General features: G+C 55.2%; 1 protein-coding gene and 1 pseudogene across 1 annotated transcript; both read left to right on the top strand.

The window, feature by feature from the left end:
• The first annotated feature begins 235 nt into the window (after positions 1 to 235).
• Positions 236 to 1,315, top strand: LOC109945147 (uncharacterized; annotated as a pseudogene).
• Positions 1,316 to 2,622: 1,307 nt separating this feature from the next.
• On the top strand, positions 2,623 to 5,419 carry LOC100284725 (uncharacterized). Its single transcript, NM_001157620.1, is given in 3 exon segments — positions 2,623 to 3,194; positions 4,120 to 4,244; positions 4,999 to 5,419. Coding segments are annotated over 3 exon segments (696 nt in total). The 5' UTR covers positions 2,623 to 2,771; the 3' UTR covers positions 5,147 to 5,419.
• The last annotated feature ends 14,989 nt before the right edge of the window (positions 5,420 to 20,408 follow it).

Genomic DNA, 20,408 nt, shown 5'->3' with positions numbered 1-20,408 from the left:
CGATAGCTATCACGCGCCGCCACCAAAATTGCTGTCCCTCAGTAAGCAGCTTCGAGTTAGAGATGCCTGGTTAAACAATCGCCAGATTGACAAAATTTCGAAAGTTGGCACAGATCTGAAGAGAAGAAAACCGCATGCACAAATCTGAAGAGAAGAAAATTGCGTGCAACTATAATATCACGCTTTCAGCATCAATACTATATATGTATGCATAATTTTGGTTGATTTTGTTCTGACAATTACATAGATTGCGTACAGAAGGAAACAAATCACAAAAGGCAAATCCAAAACGGGAACCTCTCCGTCTCTGATGCGCGGCGTGGCGTCACCACCCATGCCACCGGAGCGCGCTAGAAATCGAAGCCGCCGCCATCGTCGAACCCGGCGTCGTACGCTGACGAGTCCGAGATCATGTCGTCGATCAGGAGGCCCCCGACGGCGCCTCCGAGCAGGCCGGTACCCGTAGCCGGCGGCCTGCGGCGGCGGGTAGCCGTACCCGTACCCGACCTGCTGCGGCGGCGGGGACGGGTAGCCGTAGCCCGCGGCCTGCTGCGGCGGGTAACCATAGCCGCCGTACTGCGGTAGACGAGCAGCGTAGGGCGCCGCCGTGCTGGGACCGGCCGAAGGGTAAGCCGTCACCGGTTCGCCCCCCTTGCCTGGCTTGCCTGCCGTGGGTGGGTAGCCGGATGAGGGCGGGTAAGCAGCGTCGGCCTTGCCGCCGGCGGGCGGGTAGGCGCCGTATGGAGGTGGGTACGCGTCGGCCTTGGCTGCCGGCGGGTATGCGGTGGCAGGGGGGCGTACGCGTCGGCCTTGCCTGAAGGAGGCGGGTACGCGGCGGGAGGCGGGTAGGCATCAACCTTGCCTGAAGGAGGCGGGTACGCGGCGGTCGGTGGAGGCTGGGCGTAGGCGGACTGGGCGGCGGGGCGGGGGCGTAGCCGTTGGCGACCTCGCCGAGCTTGTACGAGAGGTTGAGGACTCCCTGGGGCTTGCCGGAGGAGATCTTGCGCACCTGGTAGGCGACGAACTTGGCGGGGACGGGGCCGTCGGGGGCGCCGGAGAGGAGCTCGGACAGCGGGATGTGGACCTCGCCGACGTCGCGGTCGCGGAGGGCGCGCTCGGCGCGGAGGAGGACATGGAGGGAGGAAGGCACCACACCGCTCATCATGATCGCTGCCCCCACCAGGTACCTCACCGGCGAAGGCGCCCCCACCTCCAAACATTGATACTCGACGACAAGCGGGGGAGGAAGGCAGGCGCGGCTAGGGTTGGCAGCGTGGTGTCGTCAGCGACGCCCGTGTATGGCTCGCGACCCTGAGGGTCCAAGGTGACGCTCTCTGGCTAGTTTGCGCATCGTCGTCCTCCTTCTCCTCACAGCCCGGGGTTGAAGCAGACGGCTGGGGGCGCGACGGTCGCAGATCCGAAGACGGGGTGTGGGGGAAGAAGGCGCGACGGTCACGGACCTGCGGGGGGGGGGGGGGGAGGGAGGGGATGGGGGCGGACCTGAGCGGGGTGCGCGGGGGTCACGGAGGCGGGGGCGGGGGCACGGTCTACAATTGTCTCTTAATAGTTGTAGAGATGTGCCAGGCGAGCTGGCGAGGCATGCAAGTACTGCGGGCTCCTTTTCTGTTTAATTTACTCGTGCATTCTCTGCCGACGATAGCACTTCCTGGTCTAAAAAAGATACAACTTTAGCTTAGTTAAAAAAAATCAAATCTTAACTAAGTTTATATATAAAAAAATAACATTTTTTGTACTATACTAAAAAGTAGTCTCTCCAATTTAAATTATAAAACATGTTGGTATCGGAAAAAACTATATACCTAAAACAATCCAAAACCTTATTATATTTTAGAAAATGAAAGGAACACTAGATTTTTCATGGAATAATATTTTCCATATGTATTTATGTTGTACTTGTACATGTGATATCATTTTCTATTCGCTCCGTGAAGTTTAAGATAGTTTGGCTTTGATCAAATCTAGTATTGCATTATTTTCTCTATCTAAAAAAACAATGCAATCATATGTTTGGGACAAATCAAATTATTTGAATAAATCTAGATTTCTTCTATCGTATAAATAATGCCATTCTTGTTTTCAGAGAAGTCAAATAATTTTAACTAAGACCATATATATAATATTAATATTTATGATACATATTTTTAATAAACTTATTTAAATATATAATACGTAGTTAATATTTTTAACAATTGATCGCCAGAACCTCGTACCACCATTTTTATTTAGAACCGAGGGAGTATGAAATAGCATCCACATTTAAAACTCTAACTACTTTTTATTATAAACAAATTTTATATTCGAATAAAATTTTATATTGTAACTATTAATTATCATATATATATATATATATTATGGAGCACGTATGTTGAGACTTGAGACAGAGGAAGTACTTTTTTTTTCTCGGACATCTTTCCTAGCTGAGGTGACTAGCATATATCTTTATAGGAGTACTATTCAATAAATAAGTTTGCAGTGGCGCTGCTAGTCCAATACGCTCGTGACCACCTCTGCTTTACGCGGCCTTGTCCTTTCATCCACTGATCCACCTCGCCGTGCATCCATATAGCCCCCGAGGGGCCTTTCCTCTGCACGTAGCCATATCACACCGCACACAGTACTCGTCCTCCTTGCAGAGCTTGCACCAACACGCCACCTTACCTTGCTTTGCTCGCACTCGCACACAGTTGCGAGCGCATTGCTTGCATTGCGCAGCCGCAGGCCGCAGCACGAAGCTAGCCAGTAGGCGGTAGATGGCGAGCAGCGCGGGGAACCGCTTCCTGAGGCAGCTGAGCGCGAGCAACGGCGACGAAGCGGTCTGCGGCGGCCTGCAGATGGACCAGCAGGAGTACGGCGGCGCCGGCGTGGGGAGGAGGGGATCCCGGCGGTGGTCGAAGAAGCGGGCCGCCGCCGCCGCCGCCGCGAGGGGCTACGGCGCCGGCAGCGGGAATGGCGTGAAGCAGCCGGCCTCTGCCGCGGGGAAGCGGGTGATGGTGGTGGTGGACGAGAGCTCGGGAGCCAACCACGCCATGATGTGGGCGCTCACCCACGTCGCCGACAAGGGGGACTTCCTCACGCTGCTCCACGTCCTGCCGCGCTCCGGCAGCGGCAGGGGCGAGGAGGCCTCCTCCCTCGCCAACTCGCTCGGCACGCTCTGCAAGGCCTCCAGGCCAGAGGTGCACACCTGCAACAACACATGCATTTGCATTTGCTGATTAGTGGAGTTCAATTGTAACTAGTTACTAGCTCGTAAGAAGTGCTCGTTTGAACAACTTTGTTGGCAGCATATGCTTGGAGCCATGCAGAACAGCACAAGAGAATTAGTAGTATTAGTTAACTGAAAACGAGTACACCAACAACAGAATCACTAGGAGTTTAATTAAAAACAATGACACCAACAAATGTATCAGTACTAGTGTACTTCATGGGTTCATGTTTTTTTTAAAGGAAGGATTCTGGCTGGTTGTTAGATAATCTGGAGAAGTCACTCATCACTTGAGGAGTTGAGGTTGCCTTTCTATACTTGTAACCAGTTGGGGAGATCGTAGTCGTAGGTAGATGAGATCAGAATCCACTTTTGTATCTGCTTGGATCAAGATCTAGGTCCCCAAAGGGCACCATATGCAGGGTTCGAGACAACTCTGTAGACAACCATAAAAATGGTGTTGTACTATCTCTGACTTCACCAGCTGTCCAGCTCCCTGCTCCACCACTAGTGGACCTGCTCTATAGTGGATCTAGGTAAATCTAAATCTGGATTAACTTTTTTTTTTGGCTTTGTGAAGTTGTTCCAAACAAACCCATAGCAATCAACTCCAAAGGAAGTAAGCAACACAGACTGGAGGAGGGCTCTCTATTTCCTCCCTGGTCCCCTAAAATCTGGAACCATGAACCATCGCATTATGAAATGCAATATCCTGCCCGGTTTCTGTTTGCTTCAATCAACGCCATAGTTATTTTAATGTCTGTGCACCTGCCTGCTTAAATACGACAGTAGAGGCGCATCAACTGTTCCTTTGTCTTGTTGTGCTGTGCCCTGTAAATGTAAAGAAGAAGAGGTCATGGTGGCTCACGATGAGAAATGGGTGTGAATGATGGTAGGTGGAGGTCGAAGCGCTTGTGATCCAAGGGCCCAAGCTGGGCACCGTGCTCAGCCAGGTGAAGAAGCTGGAGGCCTCCGTGCTGGTGCTCAGCCAGTGCAGGCCATCTCCCTGCTGGTTAAGCTGGTAAGGCACTCCGCACCCCGTACCCCTTCTCCTATCTTATCCGCTCTGCATTTGTCTCGGAAATGTGAAGCTCTCAGAGGTCAACTATGGACCAGTAAAATTGGGGTGAGGGAATCTCTCATGATGCCAATCCATAGCGTTTCGTTTAAAAATGGAAAACGAAGCTTAGACTTCAGAACTAGTAATTTACATGTCTGCAATTCCAGCAGAATATTCGACTAGTATCAGATTTAGCTTATCCTCTCAGGTAAACAATCCTAAAAGCAATAGGTCAAGGCTCAGGAGTGAGCTGATTGGCACTTATTTAGTTGCGTTTGCGTCTCAATGTATACTTTCTGTAAGATAAATCAGGTAAAAAATGTAATTATGAGAGGGCCTACTCGCAAGTGGTGGCCAAACTATTTGTAAAGAATCCTCGCTCGCCACCGTTCAGTACTAGGGTCCATGGCTTTGGGTGAAAATAACGCCTTTAGGATGCAGCTCCATGTGCAATCCATAAATCCAAGATGCCATGCATGTCCTTCTAGATACATCTCTCCCAAACAAAAGCAAGAACCACGCACACAGATGCCAGCGAGATACGAGTACAGTACACTTTTTGCTGCAATGTGACATCACATGTGGAGGGGCAGCTGAACCTCTCTAGGTTGGATAGGATTATTAGGGCAAATGTAGTAAGTACTCTTCACATCAGTGTCTGATAACCAGCCGTTGTTTGAGCAAATTCCAATGCTGTGACCCTTTCTTTTTGCAGCTTCCTGCGGAGCAGCGGCGAGGAGTTTGTGGAGCAGTGCATCAACCAGGCGGAGTGCCTGACGCTGGCGGTGAGGAAGCAGAGCAAGGGCGTCGGTGGGTACCTCATCAGCACCCGGTGGCAGAAGAACTTCTGGCTCCTGGCCTGACAACCATGCATTTTACCTAGCTAGTTACTACTGCTACATGATCACATTTGTTTTAAGTCACTCCCGTATATGTGCTGTCATTTCGTGTCATCAAGTGCGTCACAAGAAAGACCATCTCTCTCTCTCCTTCATCCTGTTGTAAAGCGAAAAGAGCCTCCGAATCTGACCACCTTTCTACGAACCTGTATCTTCCCTGCAAGTCTTTAGCGTGCGTGTAGTACTGTGATCTGCACTGAACAATCATGTAATGCTGCATAAATGACCAATTCTGTTGTACGGCGCTTCTTGCTTGCTGCAATTGACACTTGAGGCTGTACAGCTTGCGGATTACGCTACCGGATGAAACCTGATTGCTTAACCACGAGGGAAGAGCTACGCAAATTCAGGATAACAACATCGGCAAGGCCAAGGCGACGTTTCGGATGCCGAAGGTCGAAATTGGAAAGCAATCAAGGCGACTCACACTCAAGCTTGGGTGCGAGAAGGAAGTCTTGAGTTATTTCTAGAAGTAAAATAATGTTCAGGTCCTGCTCCGCCAAAATAATGTTCTGGTCCTGCAGCCGTCCCTATAATAAATACTTCATCCGTTTCAATTTATAATTCGTTCGTTCACTTTTTTAATCCTAGCTTTAACCACTCATCTTATTAAAAATACTGTGAACCATACATTAACGGTGAAGTGAAGACCTCATTACTATATAGATATACTAAAACTAAAAGATAGGTTGTAAAGATCTTACCGTCAACAGTAATCTACATTATTATCTTTAGGTCTAGTTTGGGAACTACATTTTCCCAAAGGAAAATAAACTAATTTCCCTTGAAAAAATAAAAATCCCGTGAAAATTTAGGGTTTTCAAACTAGCCCTTACTATAGAGAACAAAGGAAACCATTAGGACACCGCTTTATGGTCACGGGGTTGGGAGGCAACATGTTAGGCTAAGAGCATCAACTTTCTATATATATCTTTCATTTTAAACTGTATTTAAATAATATATTTTAAAATGGAAAATAATATTTTGTATTTTTCTATACCTAGTGTAGTGATCTTAGCCTTACAAGGTAAAGAATTAAAACGATTAGTATTATCGATGACAGGTGATAACGCAGATGTGTGCGACATTATCGACCATCCACCACGATCTAGACACATAGCCCTAGTTTTGTCGATTTCCCAAAAAAAACATATGCAACATCTCATGCAAGAAACCTATCAATACTACTTGTTAAAAGATATTGTGTATGATGAACAATCATAATTAGATATATGTTTCAGTTCTAAAATAGACTAGAATCTAGTTCAAATCTATTTTGTATTTATCTATGACTCTTAAAATCGGCTTCTACATATATACGACATCATGAGAGGCTATTCCTAATACAACATGCAACACATGCAGAACCGAGTTTATGCTGTTGGTGATTCTTCCAAATGCCTATGTACTTTTACATGGTAATTAGAGTCATGACGAGTTCAATGTCATCTGCCTTCGTGAATTCTCTCCTCAGCCTACCCGTCTTCGAAAACCTGACAAAGTACAACCACATTCTATGACATGCACAGATTATGATGGCACAAAGTCGTTTGGCTTTTTGACCAATGACACTAAAGCATCATCGACCAAAATCTTCTAGAAAGGCGACGTGAGAAAAGTGACCAAGCTGAACAATTCGTAGTATGAAGATTGAGAAGTCAGAGATCAACAAGTAATGAGGCAATGAGCTATCTCCTCTGATCGCTATCAAAATACATGTTGATTTAAGTTTCATCAGCCAAAACCGCAGTTGAAGCCTATACATAGATCCAAAAGGCGCCTTTGCCTCACAAACAAGAGCAAGAACCGTTAATGTATAGCTGGCCCTAATAAATACCAAAAAAGGGAAATCTATCTATTTCTGAATGCCTCAGAAGATAAAATCTATAAGTGATGAGATGATAACAGATGGCCGACCTCTAAAAGATAAAGAATTGGTGAAGTATATTCTCATAGGCCTCAATGATGACTACATCTCACTAGTTTATATTGTCTATGCCAGAAAGGAGCTGATCATAGTTAGCAAGATGTTTGGTCTACTTCTAAATTTTGAGACCCATGCTGGCATCGTCTCTAATAGCATATATGTTAATGTTATGAGCCAAGGACATAATGCTAATCGAGGACGAGGTGAGATCTGCATACACCTAGAGGGGCGCAACAGAACTGGAGGACGAGGTGACCCTAGCAGCTCTAACTACAATTGTGGTAGATCACAGAAGTAACTTATCTACCAAGTTTTGAGGATCGGGCTTAGCCCGAGTGGTGAAAGCGACGAGGTCTCCTTCACCGGGTCGATGGTTCGACCCCCCACATTTCTCACCAAAAAATCCCCTCGCTGTCCTCACTCGGCACCCGCTCTTGGGGGAATGGCTTGGTTGTTGCCGCCTTGGGCCTAGGTGGGCCTTTACGGTGTGGGTAGCCTGTGAGTCGACTCGTTAGTGACAGGAGGGCAGGGTCCGGGGGTTTCTGGATCGAGACCGTTTGCTGCGACCTTTTATCCATGTTTTATTCTTGGCATCAATTAGACTGGGGAAGCAAATAACAAAAACTTAACTCATTCTTTACTAAGCTTGGCATCTCTCGTTATATGTCATGTCCTCATGCGCATGAATAAAATAATGTTGTGGAATGCAAGCACCATCACATAATTAAAGTTGGCTTGGCCCTTCTCGCTTATACATCTGTCGGGGACCATAATTAGGGGTACCCTCAAGGCTCCTAATTCTCAGCTGGTAACCCCCATCAGCATGAAGCTGCAAAGGCCTGATGGGCACGATTAAGTCAGGGATCAGTCCATTCGAGCGACTCGATCAACGCCTCGCCCGAGCCTAGCCTCGGATAAGGGCAGCCGACCCCGGAGGATTTCTGCCTCGCCCGAGGCCCCCCTCCAACGGCGAACGTATCACCGGCTCGCCCGAGGCCCTGTCTTCGCTAAGAAGCAACCCTGACTAGATCGCCGCACCGACCGACCAAATCGTAGGAGCCTTAAATGCAAAGGTGGCCTGACACCTTTATCCTGACGCTCGCCCCCCGGCAGAGCCGAAGTGACCGCCGTCACTTCGCTGCTCCACTGACCGGCCTGACAGAAGGACAGCGCCGCCTGCGCCACTCCGACTGCAGTGCCACTTGACAGAGTGAGACTGACAGGCAGTCAGGCCCTGCCGAAGGCACCATAGGAAGCTCCGCTTCGCCCGACCCAGGGCTCGGACTCGGGCTCAGCCCCGGAAGACGGCGAACTCCGCTCCGCCCGACCCAGGGCTCGGACTCGAGCTAAGTCCCGGAAGACGGCGAACTCCGCTCCGCCCGACCCAGGGCTCGGACTCGGGCTAAGTCCCGGAAGATGACGAACTCCGCTCCGCCTGACCCAGGGCTCGGACTCGGGCTAAGTCCCGGAAGACGACGAACTCCGCTCCGCCCGACCCAGGGCTCGGACTCGGGCTAAGTCCCGGAAGACGACGAACTCCGCTCCGCCCGACCCAGGGCTCAGACTCGGGCTAAGTCCCGGAAGACGACGAACTCCGCTCCGCCCGACCTAGGGCTCGGACTCGGGCTAAGTCCCGGAAGACGGCAAACTCCGCTTCGCCCGACCCCAGGGCTCGGACTCCGCCCTGGCCTCAGCCGACGGCCTCCGCCTCGCCCGACCCAGGGGCTCGGACTCGACCTCGGCCGCGGAAGACAGACTCGACCTCGGCTTCGGAGGAGCTTCCACATCGCCCAACCTAGGGCGCAGGCCAACCACGCCAACAGGAGGCGCCATCATCACCCTACCCCGAGCTGACTCGGGCCGTAGGGAACAAGACCGGCGTCCCATCTGGCTAGCTCCGCCAGATAGGCAATGATGGCGCCCCGCGTACTCTGTGACGACGGCGGCTCTCAGCCCCCTTACGGAGGCAAGAGAACGTCAGCAAGGACTCAACCGCTCCGACAGCTGTCCTTCCGCCAGGCTCCATCGCTCCTCCGACGGCCACGACATCACACCAGCTGGGTGCCAAAGTCTCTCCGGCTGCCACGACGGCATGTACTTAGGGCGCTAGCTCTCCTCCGCTAGACACGTAGCACTCTGCTACACCCCCCATTGTACACCTGGATCCTCTCCTTACGCCTATAAAAGGAAGGACCAGGGCCCTCTTAGAGAGGGTTGGCCGCGCGGGGACGAGGATGAGACAGGCGCTCGCTTGGGGGCCGCTCGCTCCCTCTCCCGCGTGGACGCTTGTAACCCCCTACTGCAAGCGCACCCGACCTGGGCGCGGGACGAACACGAAGGCCGCGGGATTCCCACCTCTCTCACGCCGGTCTCCGGCCTCCTCCCTCTCCCCCCTTCGCGCTCGCCCTCGCGCTCGACCCATCTGGGCTGGGGCACGCGGCGACACTCACTCGTCGGCCCAGGGACCCCCGGTCTCGAAACGCCGACAGTTGGCGCGCCAGGTAGGGGCCTGCTGCGTGTTGACGAACAGCTTCCCGTCAAGCTCCAGATGGGCAGTCTCCAGCGACCTCTCCAACCCGGGACGGTGCTCCGTTTCGGGAGTCTTGAGTTCATGTCCCTCGACGGCAGCTACGACATGATACTCCTTCCACCGCCGCGCGACAACGACAATGGCGGCCGACAGCCCGCCCGCCGGCGGCGGAACCGACGACGTCTTCCCCGCGTGGTGGAAGAACAACCTTCGAGCTCATCCCGTCCTCTTCCCCGCCGACGGAGGGGAAGGCAGGGCAACGAAGGCCAAGCAGGAGGCAGCGTCTCGTCGGCTGTCGAGCGAGTCGACAGCGCCGGCACCCCAACGGGGGGCGCACTGGCTATCGACTTCGCGCTTGAGACGAAGACGAGCGCCGCCTCCCCGCGACACGCCAATCCCGAGCAAGCGGACGACGCCAGCGCGCTCGCGAAAAGCTTGCTGGACGTCACCCTCGTACCTGAGACGACGGTGCAATCAGTTCCCGACGTGACTTTATCGCTGCTCGTCGACCAAGAGGTACCGACCGATTCCCATCCCACGTCATTCGGATTCAGCCTCAACCCGCCTAGCGACCTCGCTTTGGCGGGCGCTCTCGTAGAGGCGAGTCCAAACCCTCTGGGGTTTCGCATGCGGTCGCCTTGGGACCGGCTGACGGACGTCTTGACCTACGGGCCCTCTGGGTCCGAGGAAGACGACGAGCCCAGCATCTGTTGGGATTTCTCTGGACTTGGCAACCCCGGTGCCATGCGGGACTTCATGACCGCATGTGACTACTGCCTCTCCGACTGTTCCGACGGTAGCCGCAGCCTCGGCGACGAGGACTACGGCCCAAGCCGCGAATGTTTCCACGTCGATCTAGGGGGTCCCTCCGAAGGCAACCATCTCGGCATGCCGGAGGACGGTGATCTCCCTAGGCCGGTGCCCCGCGTCGATATCCCACGGGAGCTAGCTGTGGTCCCCTTTCAGGCGGGGGGCCATGACCCACAGCTCGAGCAAATCCGCGGGGTGCAAGCCAGGCTCGACGAGGGAGCAGGGGCGCTTGAGCCGATCCGCCGGGACGTCGGGCAGGCATGGGCGGGCCAACCCCCGGCCGGAGAAATACGTCATCTGCCCCAGGGCTTCCAGCACCGCGTCACCGACGACGTCAGGGTCAGACCGCCACCCGCATCTAGTGGGGTCGGCCAGAACCTGGCTGCAGCAGCGATGCTTCTCCGCGCGATGCCGGAGCCATCAACCACCGAGGGCCGGTGAATCCAGGGGGAACTCAAGAATCTCCTGGAAGGCGCCGCGGTCCGACGGGCCGAGAGCTCTGCCTCCCGAAGGCAGGGATACCCCTCGGAACCTCATGCCGCGACTTCCCGATTCATGCGGGAAGCCTCGGTCTACACCGGGCGCACGCGCAACACCGCGCCTGCGGCCCCGGGCCGCCTCGGCAATGAGCACCATCACCGCGACCGTCGGGCCCACCTCGACGAGAGGGTGCGCCGAGGCTACCACCACAGGCGTGGGGGACGCTACGACAGCGGGGAGGATCGGAGTCCCTCGCCCGAACCACCCGGTCCGCAGGCCTTCAGCCGGGCCATCCGACGGGCACCGTTCCCGACCCGGTTCCGACCCCCGACTACTATCACAAAGTACTCGGGGGAAACGAGACCGGAACTGTGGCTCGCGGACTACCGTCTGGCCTGCCAACTGGGTGGAACGGACAATGACAACCTCATCATCCGCAACCTCCCCCTGTTCCTCTCCGACACCGCTCGCGCCTGGTTGGAGCACCTGCCTCCGGGGCAGATCTCCAACTGGGACGACCTAGTCCAAGCCTTCGCCGGCAATTTCCAGGGCACGTACATGCGCCCCGGGAATTCCTGGGACCTCCGAAGCTGCCGGCAGCAGCCGGGAGAGTCTCTCTGGGACTACATCCGGCGATTCTCGAAGCAGCGCACCGAGCTGCCCAACATCACCGACTCGGATGTCATCGGCGCGTTCCTCGCCGGCACCACCTGCTGCGACCTGGTGAGCAAGTTGGGTCGCAAAACCCCCACCAGGGCGAGCGAGCTGATGGACATCGCCACCAAGTTCGCCTCCGGCCAGGAAGCGGTCGAGGCTATCTTCCGGAAGGACAAGCAGCCCTAGGGCCGCCCACCGGAAGATGCTCCCGAGGCGTCAACTCAGCGCGGCGCCAAGAAGAAAGGCAAGAAGAAGTCGCAAGCGAAACGCGACGCCGCCGACGCGGACCTTGTCGCCGCCGCCGAGTACAAGAACCCTCGGAAACCCCCCGGAGGTGCCAACCTCTTCGACAAGATGCTCAAGGAGCCGTGCCCCTATCACCAGGGGCCCGTCAAGCACACCCTTGAGGAGTGCGTCATGCTTCGGCGCCACTTCCACAGGGCCGGGCCACCCGCGGAGGGTGGCAGGACCCGCGACAACGACAAGAAGGAAGATCACCAAGCAGGAGGGTTCCCCGAGGTCCGCGACTGCTTCATGATCTACGGTGGGCAAGCGGCGAATGCCTCGGCTCGGCACCGCAAGCAAGAGCGTCGGGAGGTCTGTGCGGTGAAGGTGGCGGCGCCAGTCTACCTAGACTGGTCCGACAAGCCCATCACCTTCGACCAAGCCGACCACCCCGACCACGTGCCGAGCCCGGGGAAATACCCACTCGTCGTCGACCCCGTCATCGGCGATGTCAGGCTCACCAAAGTCCTCATGGACGGAGGCAGCAGCCTCAACATCATCTACGCCGAGACCCTCAGGCTCCTGCGTGTCGATCTGTCCTCCGTCCGAGCAGGCGCTGCGCCCTTCCATGGGATCATTCCCGGGAAGCGTGTCCAGCCCCTCGGACAACTCGACCTCCCTGTCTGCTTCGGGACACCCTCCAACTTCCGAAGGGAGACCCTGACGTTCGAGGTGGTCGGGTTCCGAGGAACCTACCACGCGGTACTGGGAAGACCATGCTACGCGAAGTTCATGGCCGTCCCCAACTACACCTACCTGAAGCTCAAGATGTCGGGCCCCAACGGGGTCATCACCGTCGGCCCCACGTACAAACACGCGTTCGAATGCGACGTGGAGTGCGTGGAGTACGCCGAGGCCCTCGCCGAGTCCGAGGTCCTCATCGCCGACCTAGAAATCCTCTCTAAGGAGGTGCCAAATGTGAAACGTCATGCCGGCAACTTTGAGCCAGTGGAGACGGTTAAGGTCGTCCCCCTCGACCCCAGCGGCGACGCCTCTAAGCAGATCCGGATCGGCTCCGGGCTCGATCCCAAATAGGAAGCAGTGCTCGTCGACTTTCTCCGCGCGAACGCCGACGTCTTCGCGTCGAGTCCCTCGGACATGCCCGACATACTGAGGGATGTCGCCGAGCACTCGCTAGACATTCGAGCCGGAGCCCGACCCGTCAAGCAGCCTCTGCGCCGATTCGACGAGGAGAAGCGCAGAGCGATAGGCGAGGAGATCCACAAGCTAATGGCGGCAGGGTTCATCAAAGAGGTATTCCATCCCGAATGGCTTGCCAACCCTGTGCTTGTGAGAAAGAAATGGGGGAAATGGCGGATGTGTGTAGACTACACTGGTCTCAACAAAGCATGTCCGAAGGTTCCCTACCCACTGCCTCGCATCGATCAAATCGTGGATTCCACTGCTGGGTGCGAAACCCTGTCTTTCCTCGATGCCTACTCAGGGTATCATCAAATCAGGATGAAAGAGTCCGACCAGCTCGCGACTTCTTTCATCACACCCTTCGGCATGTACTGCTATGTCACCATGCCGTTCGGCTTGAGGAATGCGGGCGCGACGTACCAGCGGTGCATGAACCATGTGTTCGGTGAACACATTGGCCGCACGGTCGAGGCCTACGTCGATGACATCGTAGTCAAGACGAGGAAAGCTTCCGACCTCCTTTCCGACCTTGAAGTGACATTCCGATGCCTCAAGGCGAAAGGCGTCAAGCTCAATCCCGAGAAGTGTGTCTTCGGGGTGCCCCGAGGCATGCTCTTGGGATTCATCGTCTCCGAGCGGGGCATCGAAGCCAACCTGGAGAAGATCGCAGCCATCACCAGCATGGGGCCCATCAAGGACTTAAAAGGCGTACAGAGGGTCATGGGATGTCTCGCGGCTCTGAGCCGTTTCATCTCACGCCTCGGCGAAAGAGGTCTACCTCTGTACCGCCTCTTAAGGAAGGCCGAGTGCTTCACTTGGACCCCCGAGGCCGAGGAAGCGCTCGGGAACTTGAAGGCGCTCCTCACAAAGGCGCCTATCTTGGTGCCTCCAGCTGCCGGAGAAGCCCTCTTGGTCTACGTCGCCGCGACCACTCAGGTGGTTAGCGCCGCGATTGTGGTCGAGAGGCAAGAAGAGGGGCATGCATTGCTCGTTCAGAGGCCAATTTACTTCGTCAGCGAGGTACTGTCCGAAACCAAGGTCCGCTACCCACAAGTTCAGAAGCTGCTGTATGCAGTGATCCTGACACGGCGGAAGTTGCAACACTACTTCGAGTCTCATCCGGTAACTGTGGTGTCATCCTTCCCCCTGGGGGAGATCATCCAGTGCCGAGAGGCCTCGGGTAGGATTGCAAAGTGGGCGGTGGAAATCATGGGCGAGACAATCTCGTTCGCCCCTCGGAAGGCCATCAAGTCCCAGGTTTTGGCGGACTTCGTGGCCGAATGGGTCGACACCCAACTACCGATGGCTCCGATCCAACCGGAGCTCTGGACCATGTTTTTTGACGGGTCGCTGATGAAGACGGGAGCCGGCGCAGGCCTACTCTTCATCTCGCCCCTCGGGAAACACCTACGCTATGTGCTACGCCTCCATTTCCCGGCGTCCAACAATGTGGTTGAGTACGAGGCTCTGGTCAACGGGTTGCGGATCGCCATCGAGCTAGGGGTCCGGCGCCTCGACGCCCGCGGTGACTCGCAGCTCGTCATCGACCTAGTCATGAAGAACTCCCACTGCCGCGACCCGAAGATGGAGGCCTACTGCGATGAGGTTCGGCGCTTGGAGGACAAGTTCTACAGGCTCGAGCTTAACCACATCGCCCGGCGCTACAACGAGACTGCGGACGAGCTGGCTAAAATAGCCTCGGGGCGAACAACGGTTCCCCCGGACGTCTTCTCCTGGGATCTGCATCAACCCTCCATCAAGATCGACGACACGCCCGAGCCTGAGGCGACCTCGGCCCAGTCCGAGGTACCCTCGGCCCAGCCCGAGGTACCCTCGGCACAGCTCGAGGCATCCTCAGCTCGGCCCGAGGCGCCCTCAGATCAGCCCGAGGTACCCTCGGCCCCCGAGGGTGAGGCACTGCGCGTCGAGGAGGAGCGAAGCGGGGTCACGCCTGATCGAAACTGGCAGACCCCGTACCTGCAATATCTCCGCCAAGGAGAGCTACCCCTCGACCGAGCCGAGGCTCGACGGGTGGCGCGGCGCGCCAAGTCGTTCATCTTGCTGGGCGATGAGAAGGAGCTCTACCACCGCAGCCCCTCAGGCATCCTCCAGCGATGCATCTCCGTCGCCGAAGGTCAGGAACTCCTGCGAGAGATACACTCGGGGGCTTGCGGCCATCACGCAGCGCCTCGAGCCCTTGTCGGGAATGCTTTCCGACAAGGCTTCTACTGGCCGACGGCGGTGGCCGACGCCGCTAGAATTGTCCGCACCTGTGAAGGGTGTCAATTCTATGTGAAGCAGACCCACCTGCCCGCTCAGGCTCTGCAAACGATACCCATCACCTGGCCCTTTGCTGTGTGGGGTCTGGACCTCGTCGGCCCCTTGTAGAAGGCGCCCGGGGGCTACACGCACCTGCTGGTCGCCATCGACAAATTCTCCAAGTGGATCGAGGTCCGACCTCTGAACAGCATCAGGTCTGAGCAGGCGGTGGCGTTCTTCACCAACATCATCCATCGCTTCGGGGTCCCAAACTCCATCATCACCGACAACGGCACCCAGTTCACCGGCAGAAAGTTCTTGGACTTCTGCGAGGATCACCACGTCCGGGTGGACTGGGCCGCCGTGGCTCATCCCATGTCAAATGGGCAAGTAGAGCGTGCCAACGGCATGATTCTACAAGGGCTCAAGCCTCGCATCTACAACGACCTCAACAAGTTCGGCAAGCGATGGATGAAGGAACTCCCCTCGGTGGTCTGGAGCCTGAGGACAACGCCGAGCCGAGCCACGGGTTTCACGCCGTTCTTCCTAGTCTACGAGGCCGAGGCCGTTTTGCCCACAGACCTGGAATACGGCTCCCCGAGGACGAGGGCCTACAGCGATCAAAGCAACCAAGCTAGTCGAGAAGACTCGCTGGACCAGCTGGAAGAGGCTCGGGACAAGGCCTTACTACACTCGGCGCGGTACCAGCAGTCCCTGCGACGCTACCACGCCCGAGGGGTCCGGTCCCGAGACCTCCAGGTGGGCGACATGGTGCTTCGGCTGCGACAAGACACCCGAGGGAGGCACAAGCGGGAGGGACCGTTCGTCATCGCCAAGGTTTTGAAGCCCGGAACGTACAAGCTGGCCAAGAGTCAAGGCGAGGTCTACGACAACGCTTGGAACATCCAACAGCTACGTCGCTTCTACCCTTAAGATGTTTTCAAGTTGTTCATATACCCCGTACCCACGCAAAGTTTAGTCATCAAGGAAGGGTCGGCCTCGCCTCGGCAAAACCCGACCCTCCCTCGGGGGCTAAAAGGGGGGGAACCCCCTCTGCGTTGAAATTTTCCTCGAAAAAAGATCTCTTCTGCCAGAATATCTTTCGTGCTTTTTGACTACTTCGAAAAGTGGATCCTAAAAACGACGGAGTACATGTAAGCAGCCAAGGCTGACCGAGCCGAGGGACTCCTACGCCTCCGGGATACGGATACCTCACTCATCACCTTCTGCGATAAGTAACTCACGTTCGGATAAGTGATTCCGCGGACCGAACAAGTCTTCACGTTCGGAAGTTCTTCTGCCGAAGCGATCCTTCGAGCCTTCTCGACTGAGTCGGTGACAGAGCCTCATGGACGGGTAAAAGTGCGCGTAAGCGGCAAGGCCGACCGAGCCGAGGGACTCCTACGCCTCCGGGATACGGATACCTCACTCATCACCTTCCGCGAGAAGCAACTCTCGCTCGCACAAACATCCCTGTTACCGACAAAAAAGTCCAGATACTCGAAACAAGAGGAAAAGAGACGCAGCTTTACAACACAGCGAGGGTGTGTGTTCTGGCCTCGGCGGCCGCAGGAGGCACACGCTACAAGACAATCCGATCCTGCAGGCTCGGGTCTTGACGCTGGAAGGAGGCAGCAGCACCCTCGGCATCGACGACACCTTCGGCGAGGTCCGACCTAGCCTCGGACGGCGACGCGGTCCAAGGATCTCCGCTCTAAAGGACGATGTCATCACCACGCCCGGGCAATCGCTGCCAAGGTCTTCTCCAGGAATCCGGCCTGAGCAGGCGGCTCGGCCGGTCGCCCCGGGGCCTCGGCCAGCCGTCCTCCGAGGGCGCCAGCCCGACCCGAGGCGTCGGCTGGTCAACTCCAGCGTCGGTCCCGCTAACGGATGACCCGGCTAGGCTCCGGCCAACCAGGTTTCATTTTCGAGCCAACTCTGCCCCTGTTCATGCTGATATCGCTACCCCTGGCCTCGGCTCATCCAAGAGCGGCCAAGGGGTCCCTTTAACTAAGCTAGAGGAGCCTCGGACAACAAGGCCGACCGAGCCGAGGGACTCCTACGCCTCCGGGATACGGATACCTCACTCGTCACCTTGACACGGGGCGACTCACGCTTGGTGAAGCAGTTCAGACAACCAACAGGCGAGTCTTAGTGCTCGAAAATGAGGAAAAAACACGGCTCTGTGCCAAAATTACATACATGTTCAGGCCTCGACAGCCACAATGAACAAAAACACTGGCATTCAGAGTGCCATTACAAACGGAACTCCGGTTCCACCTCCGCAGGTACGAACAACCCCACTCGATGGGGGAGGGCCTGCGGAGCAACAGAAGACCGACGAACGGCGCACCGTCGCCCGCTCCAGCAGCAGCGACGACGACGACTTCTGCTCCGGGGGCCGAACAGCGGCAGCACTGACCTTAGGGCGGATGCTGCTGCCAAGAGGCCCCCGCCCATGCCCAAACTCGTGAGGCAAGGACGGACAGAAGGCCGTAGAGTTGGAGGTCAGTCCGTGGGCGGCCCTGGCTATCTCGTCGGCGGAAGAACCTCTTCCAGCTGCCGTGGCAGACGCCGGCGCCGCGAGCGGCTCCGAAGCCACTCGCGTCCGAGAGCCAGGCACGGTGCAGCTGCCGGCGCCACGGACGACGATCGCCCTTCCCTCCGATCACTGAGTGAAGGAGCGGGCCACCGCCCACGCAGGGACCGACCCCAACTCGGCACACTCCCCTCCCCAGCCCTGGTGATGAAAATCCTTGAGGCTGAGGGAGGGGCAGAGGCCGCAGCCCGACTCGCTTTCCCCCATCATCAAGCTGGAGGTCACCATCTTAGGTGACCGCCGGCGGAGGGGTGCTGCCGGGCTGCATGATGAAAATCCTTGAAGCCGAACGATGGCTGAAAGGTACCAACTCCCGCGGAGTTGCGTTCCTCCAACGATGAGGCGGAAAGACGACGGGTATCCCCCATCCGGGGGCTTAGAAGGTGGAAAGACACTGTTGGGGGCCTTCGGCTTACGAAGGTCCTCAAAAACAGGATTTAACAGTATTTCTGGAGTTTAATGTGTGAACAGGCATCTTCGGACTCAAGTCGGTATCATAGCAGACCAGAATATTACGAAGGTTGATACAGCGCCGAAGGTGTGAGCAGGAGAGCTTCGGCATGATAGCAACAAAATGAAACCGACTTAAGGATGAAAAGGCTATTCAGACCTCGATAGATTACAATAGAATTATTATCAAATGTAAAGGGCATGAATGTAATTTTGCATAGGCTGTGTCCTGTGCCTATAAATAGGTGGACAGTACCCCCGTACTGTTCACGCTGATTTGGCATTCGCTTTTGCGTCACGCTTGTACTTTTATCCCCTTCAAGTCGAAGGTACATTTGTAATTCGACGTTATTTCTGTTTACATATGATAATAGTATATAATTGTTTATGTTGTCCTTCATATTTCTTACAATTCATCCTTCGTCACTGCATAATATATTTATGAAGGTACGCCCTTCATGGCCTTCGTCCGAAAACCATTATGTCCTAAGGGGAATAATGCTTCGAAGGACGAAGGACTAAATCGATTAACATTTTCTATGTTGCCTTGTTCTTAACTTATAGCATTTGAGAACAAGTCCCCAACATTGGCGCCCACCTCCGGTGAACTCACTTCCACACACTGAGTTTTCTGAACACCTTCGGCGATCATAAACCTTCGTTATGGCGCCGAAGAAAGCTTCAGCAACTGGCACTGCAGCTCTTCAACCGCTGGACCACAATCAGGAGACTGTCTCTCTTCGGGAGGCCCGAAGCCAGAAAAGGAAGGCTGTCAGCCCGACACTACCAGAGGACGAGATAGATCAAGAAATCAGAGACATGGAAATGCTTCATCAACAGGTGCAGAGGAAGAAAGAAAAGATGGCCAGGCTAGCTGAACTGCAAAGGCAGATAGACGAAGCCTCTGAAGAAGTTCGTCATCTTGCTCAGGATGAACAGCACCGAAGGCCTCAGCACCAAGACCTTCATCAGGAGGGTCTCCTTAATGAAGATGACTGGTATGATAATTTCCATCATCATGGGAATTTTGTTTTCGATGATGCTTCTCCTTTGTCCGCTGAGCTGCAGGCTACACCTTGGCCTCCGTCTTACAAGCCGCCTCAACTTCCTGTATTCGATGGCCACTCAGATCCGAAGCAGTTTTTGATGAGCTACGAAGCAACAGTATCTTCGTATGGTGGCAATGCTGCAGTAATGGCCAAATCTTTTGTTATGGCTGTCAGGAGTGTTGCTCAAACCTGGTATTCCTCCCTTCGACCAGGAATGATCACTTCATGGCAGAAGCTAAAGGACTTGTTGTTAACTAGTTTCCAAGGGTTTCAGACGAAGCCAGTCACTGCTCAAGCTCTATTCCAGTGCACCCAGGACCACGAAGAATCCCTTCAGGCGTATGTCCGGAGGTTCTTGCGTTTAAGGGCACAGGCACCAACGGTGCCCAATGAAATTGTCATTGAGGCCATGATCAAGGGGCTTCGGCCAGGACCGTCAGCTCAGTACTTCGCTAGGAAGCCTCCTCAAACTTTGGAGAAGCTGCTCCAGAAGATGGACGAGTACATTCGGGCCGATAATGATTTTCGCCAAAGAAGGGAGGAGGCTTTCAGGTTTTCTGAAATGACCAGGGGCTTCGGAGGAAAGTTCTATCCGAGGCACGTTAGATCAATTCACAATTCTACCCAAAATGGTGATCGAGGGAGCCAACAGCAAAGGCCACAGTGTTCCTCACAGGCTTCGGGGCAACAGCAAGGCCCCTTTCGACCACCAGCCCCAAGAGGCAGAGGCGCGAGGGGCTTCGGCGGAAGATTCGGAGATCAACCAAGAAGGATCTTTTGCTTGTTTTGTGGTGAGAACAAAGGCCATACCACCAGGATGTGCCATGTTACCATCCAGAAGCAAAAGGAAATAGCCGAAGCCGCAGCACAGCAAGCTCAGCCGAAGCAGGTCATGCATACTGCTTCGTATCATTCACCTTACATCCCAGAATATGTGGGCAACCACCCTGCAGTTTCTGTTGCTTCGGCGAGTCAACCTCAAGCTTCCTGGCAACAGCCTCCGCCTCCACCTCCGCTGCAACAAGGCCAGCAGCCAG

This window comes from Zea mays, chromosome 3, assembly GCF_902167145.1.
Source record: "Zea mays cultivar B73 chromosome 3, Zm-B73-REFERENCE-NAM-5.0, whole genome shotgun sequence".
In the NCBI taxonomy this organism is placed as follows: Eukaryota; Viridiplantae; Streptophyta; class Magnoliopsida; order Poales; family Poaceae; genus Zea; species Zea mays.
This window is presented reverse-complemented; position numbering and strand designations above follow the sequence as displayed.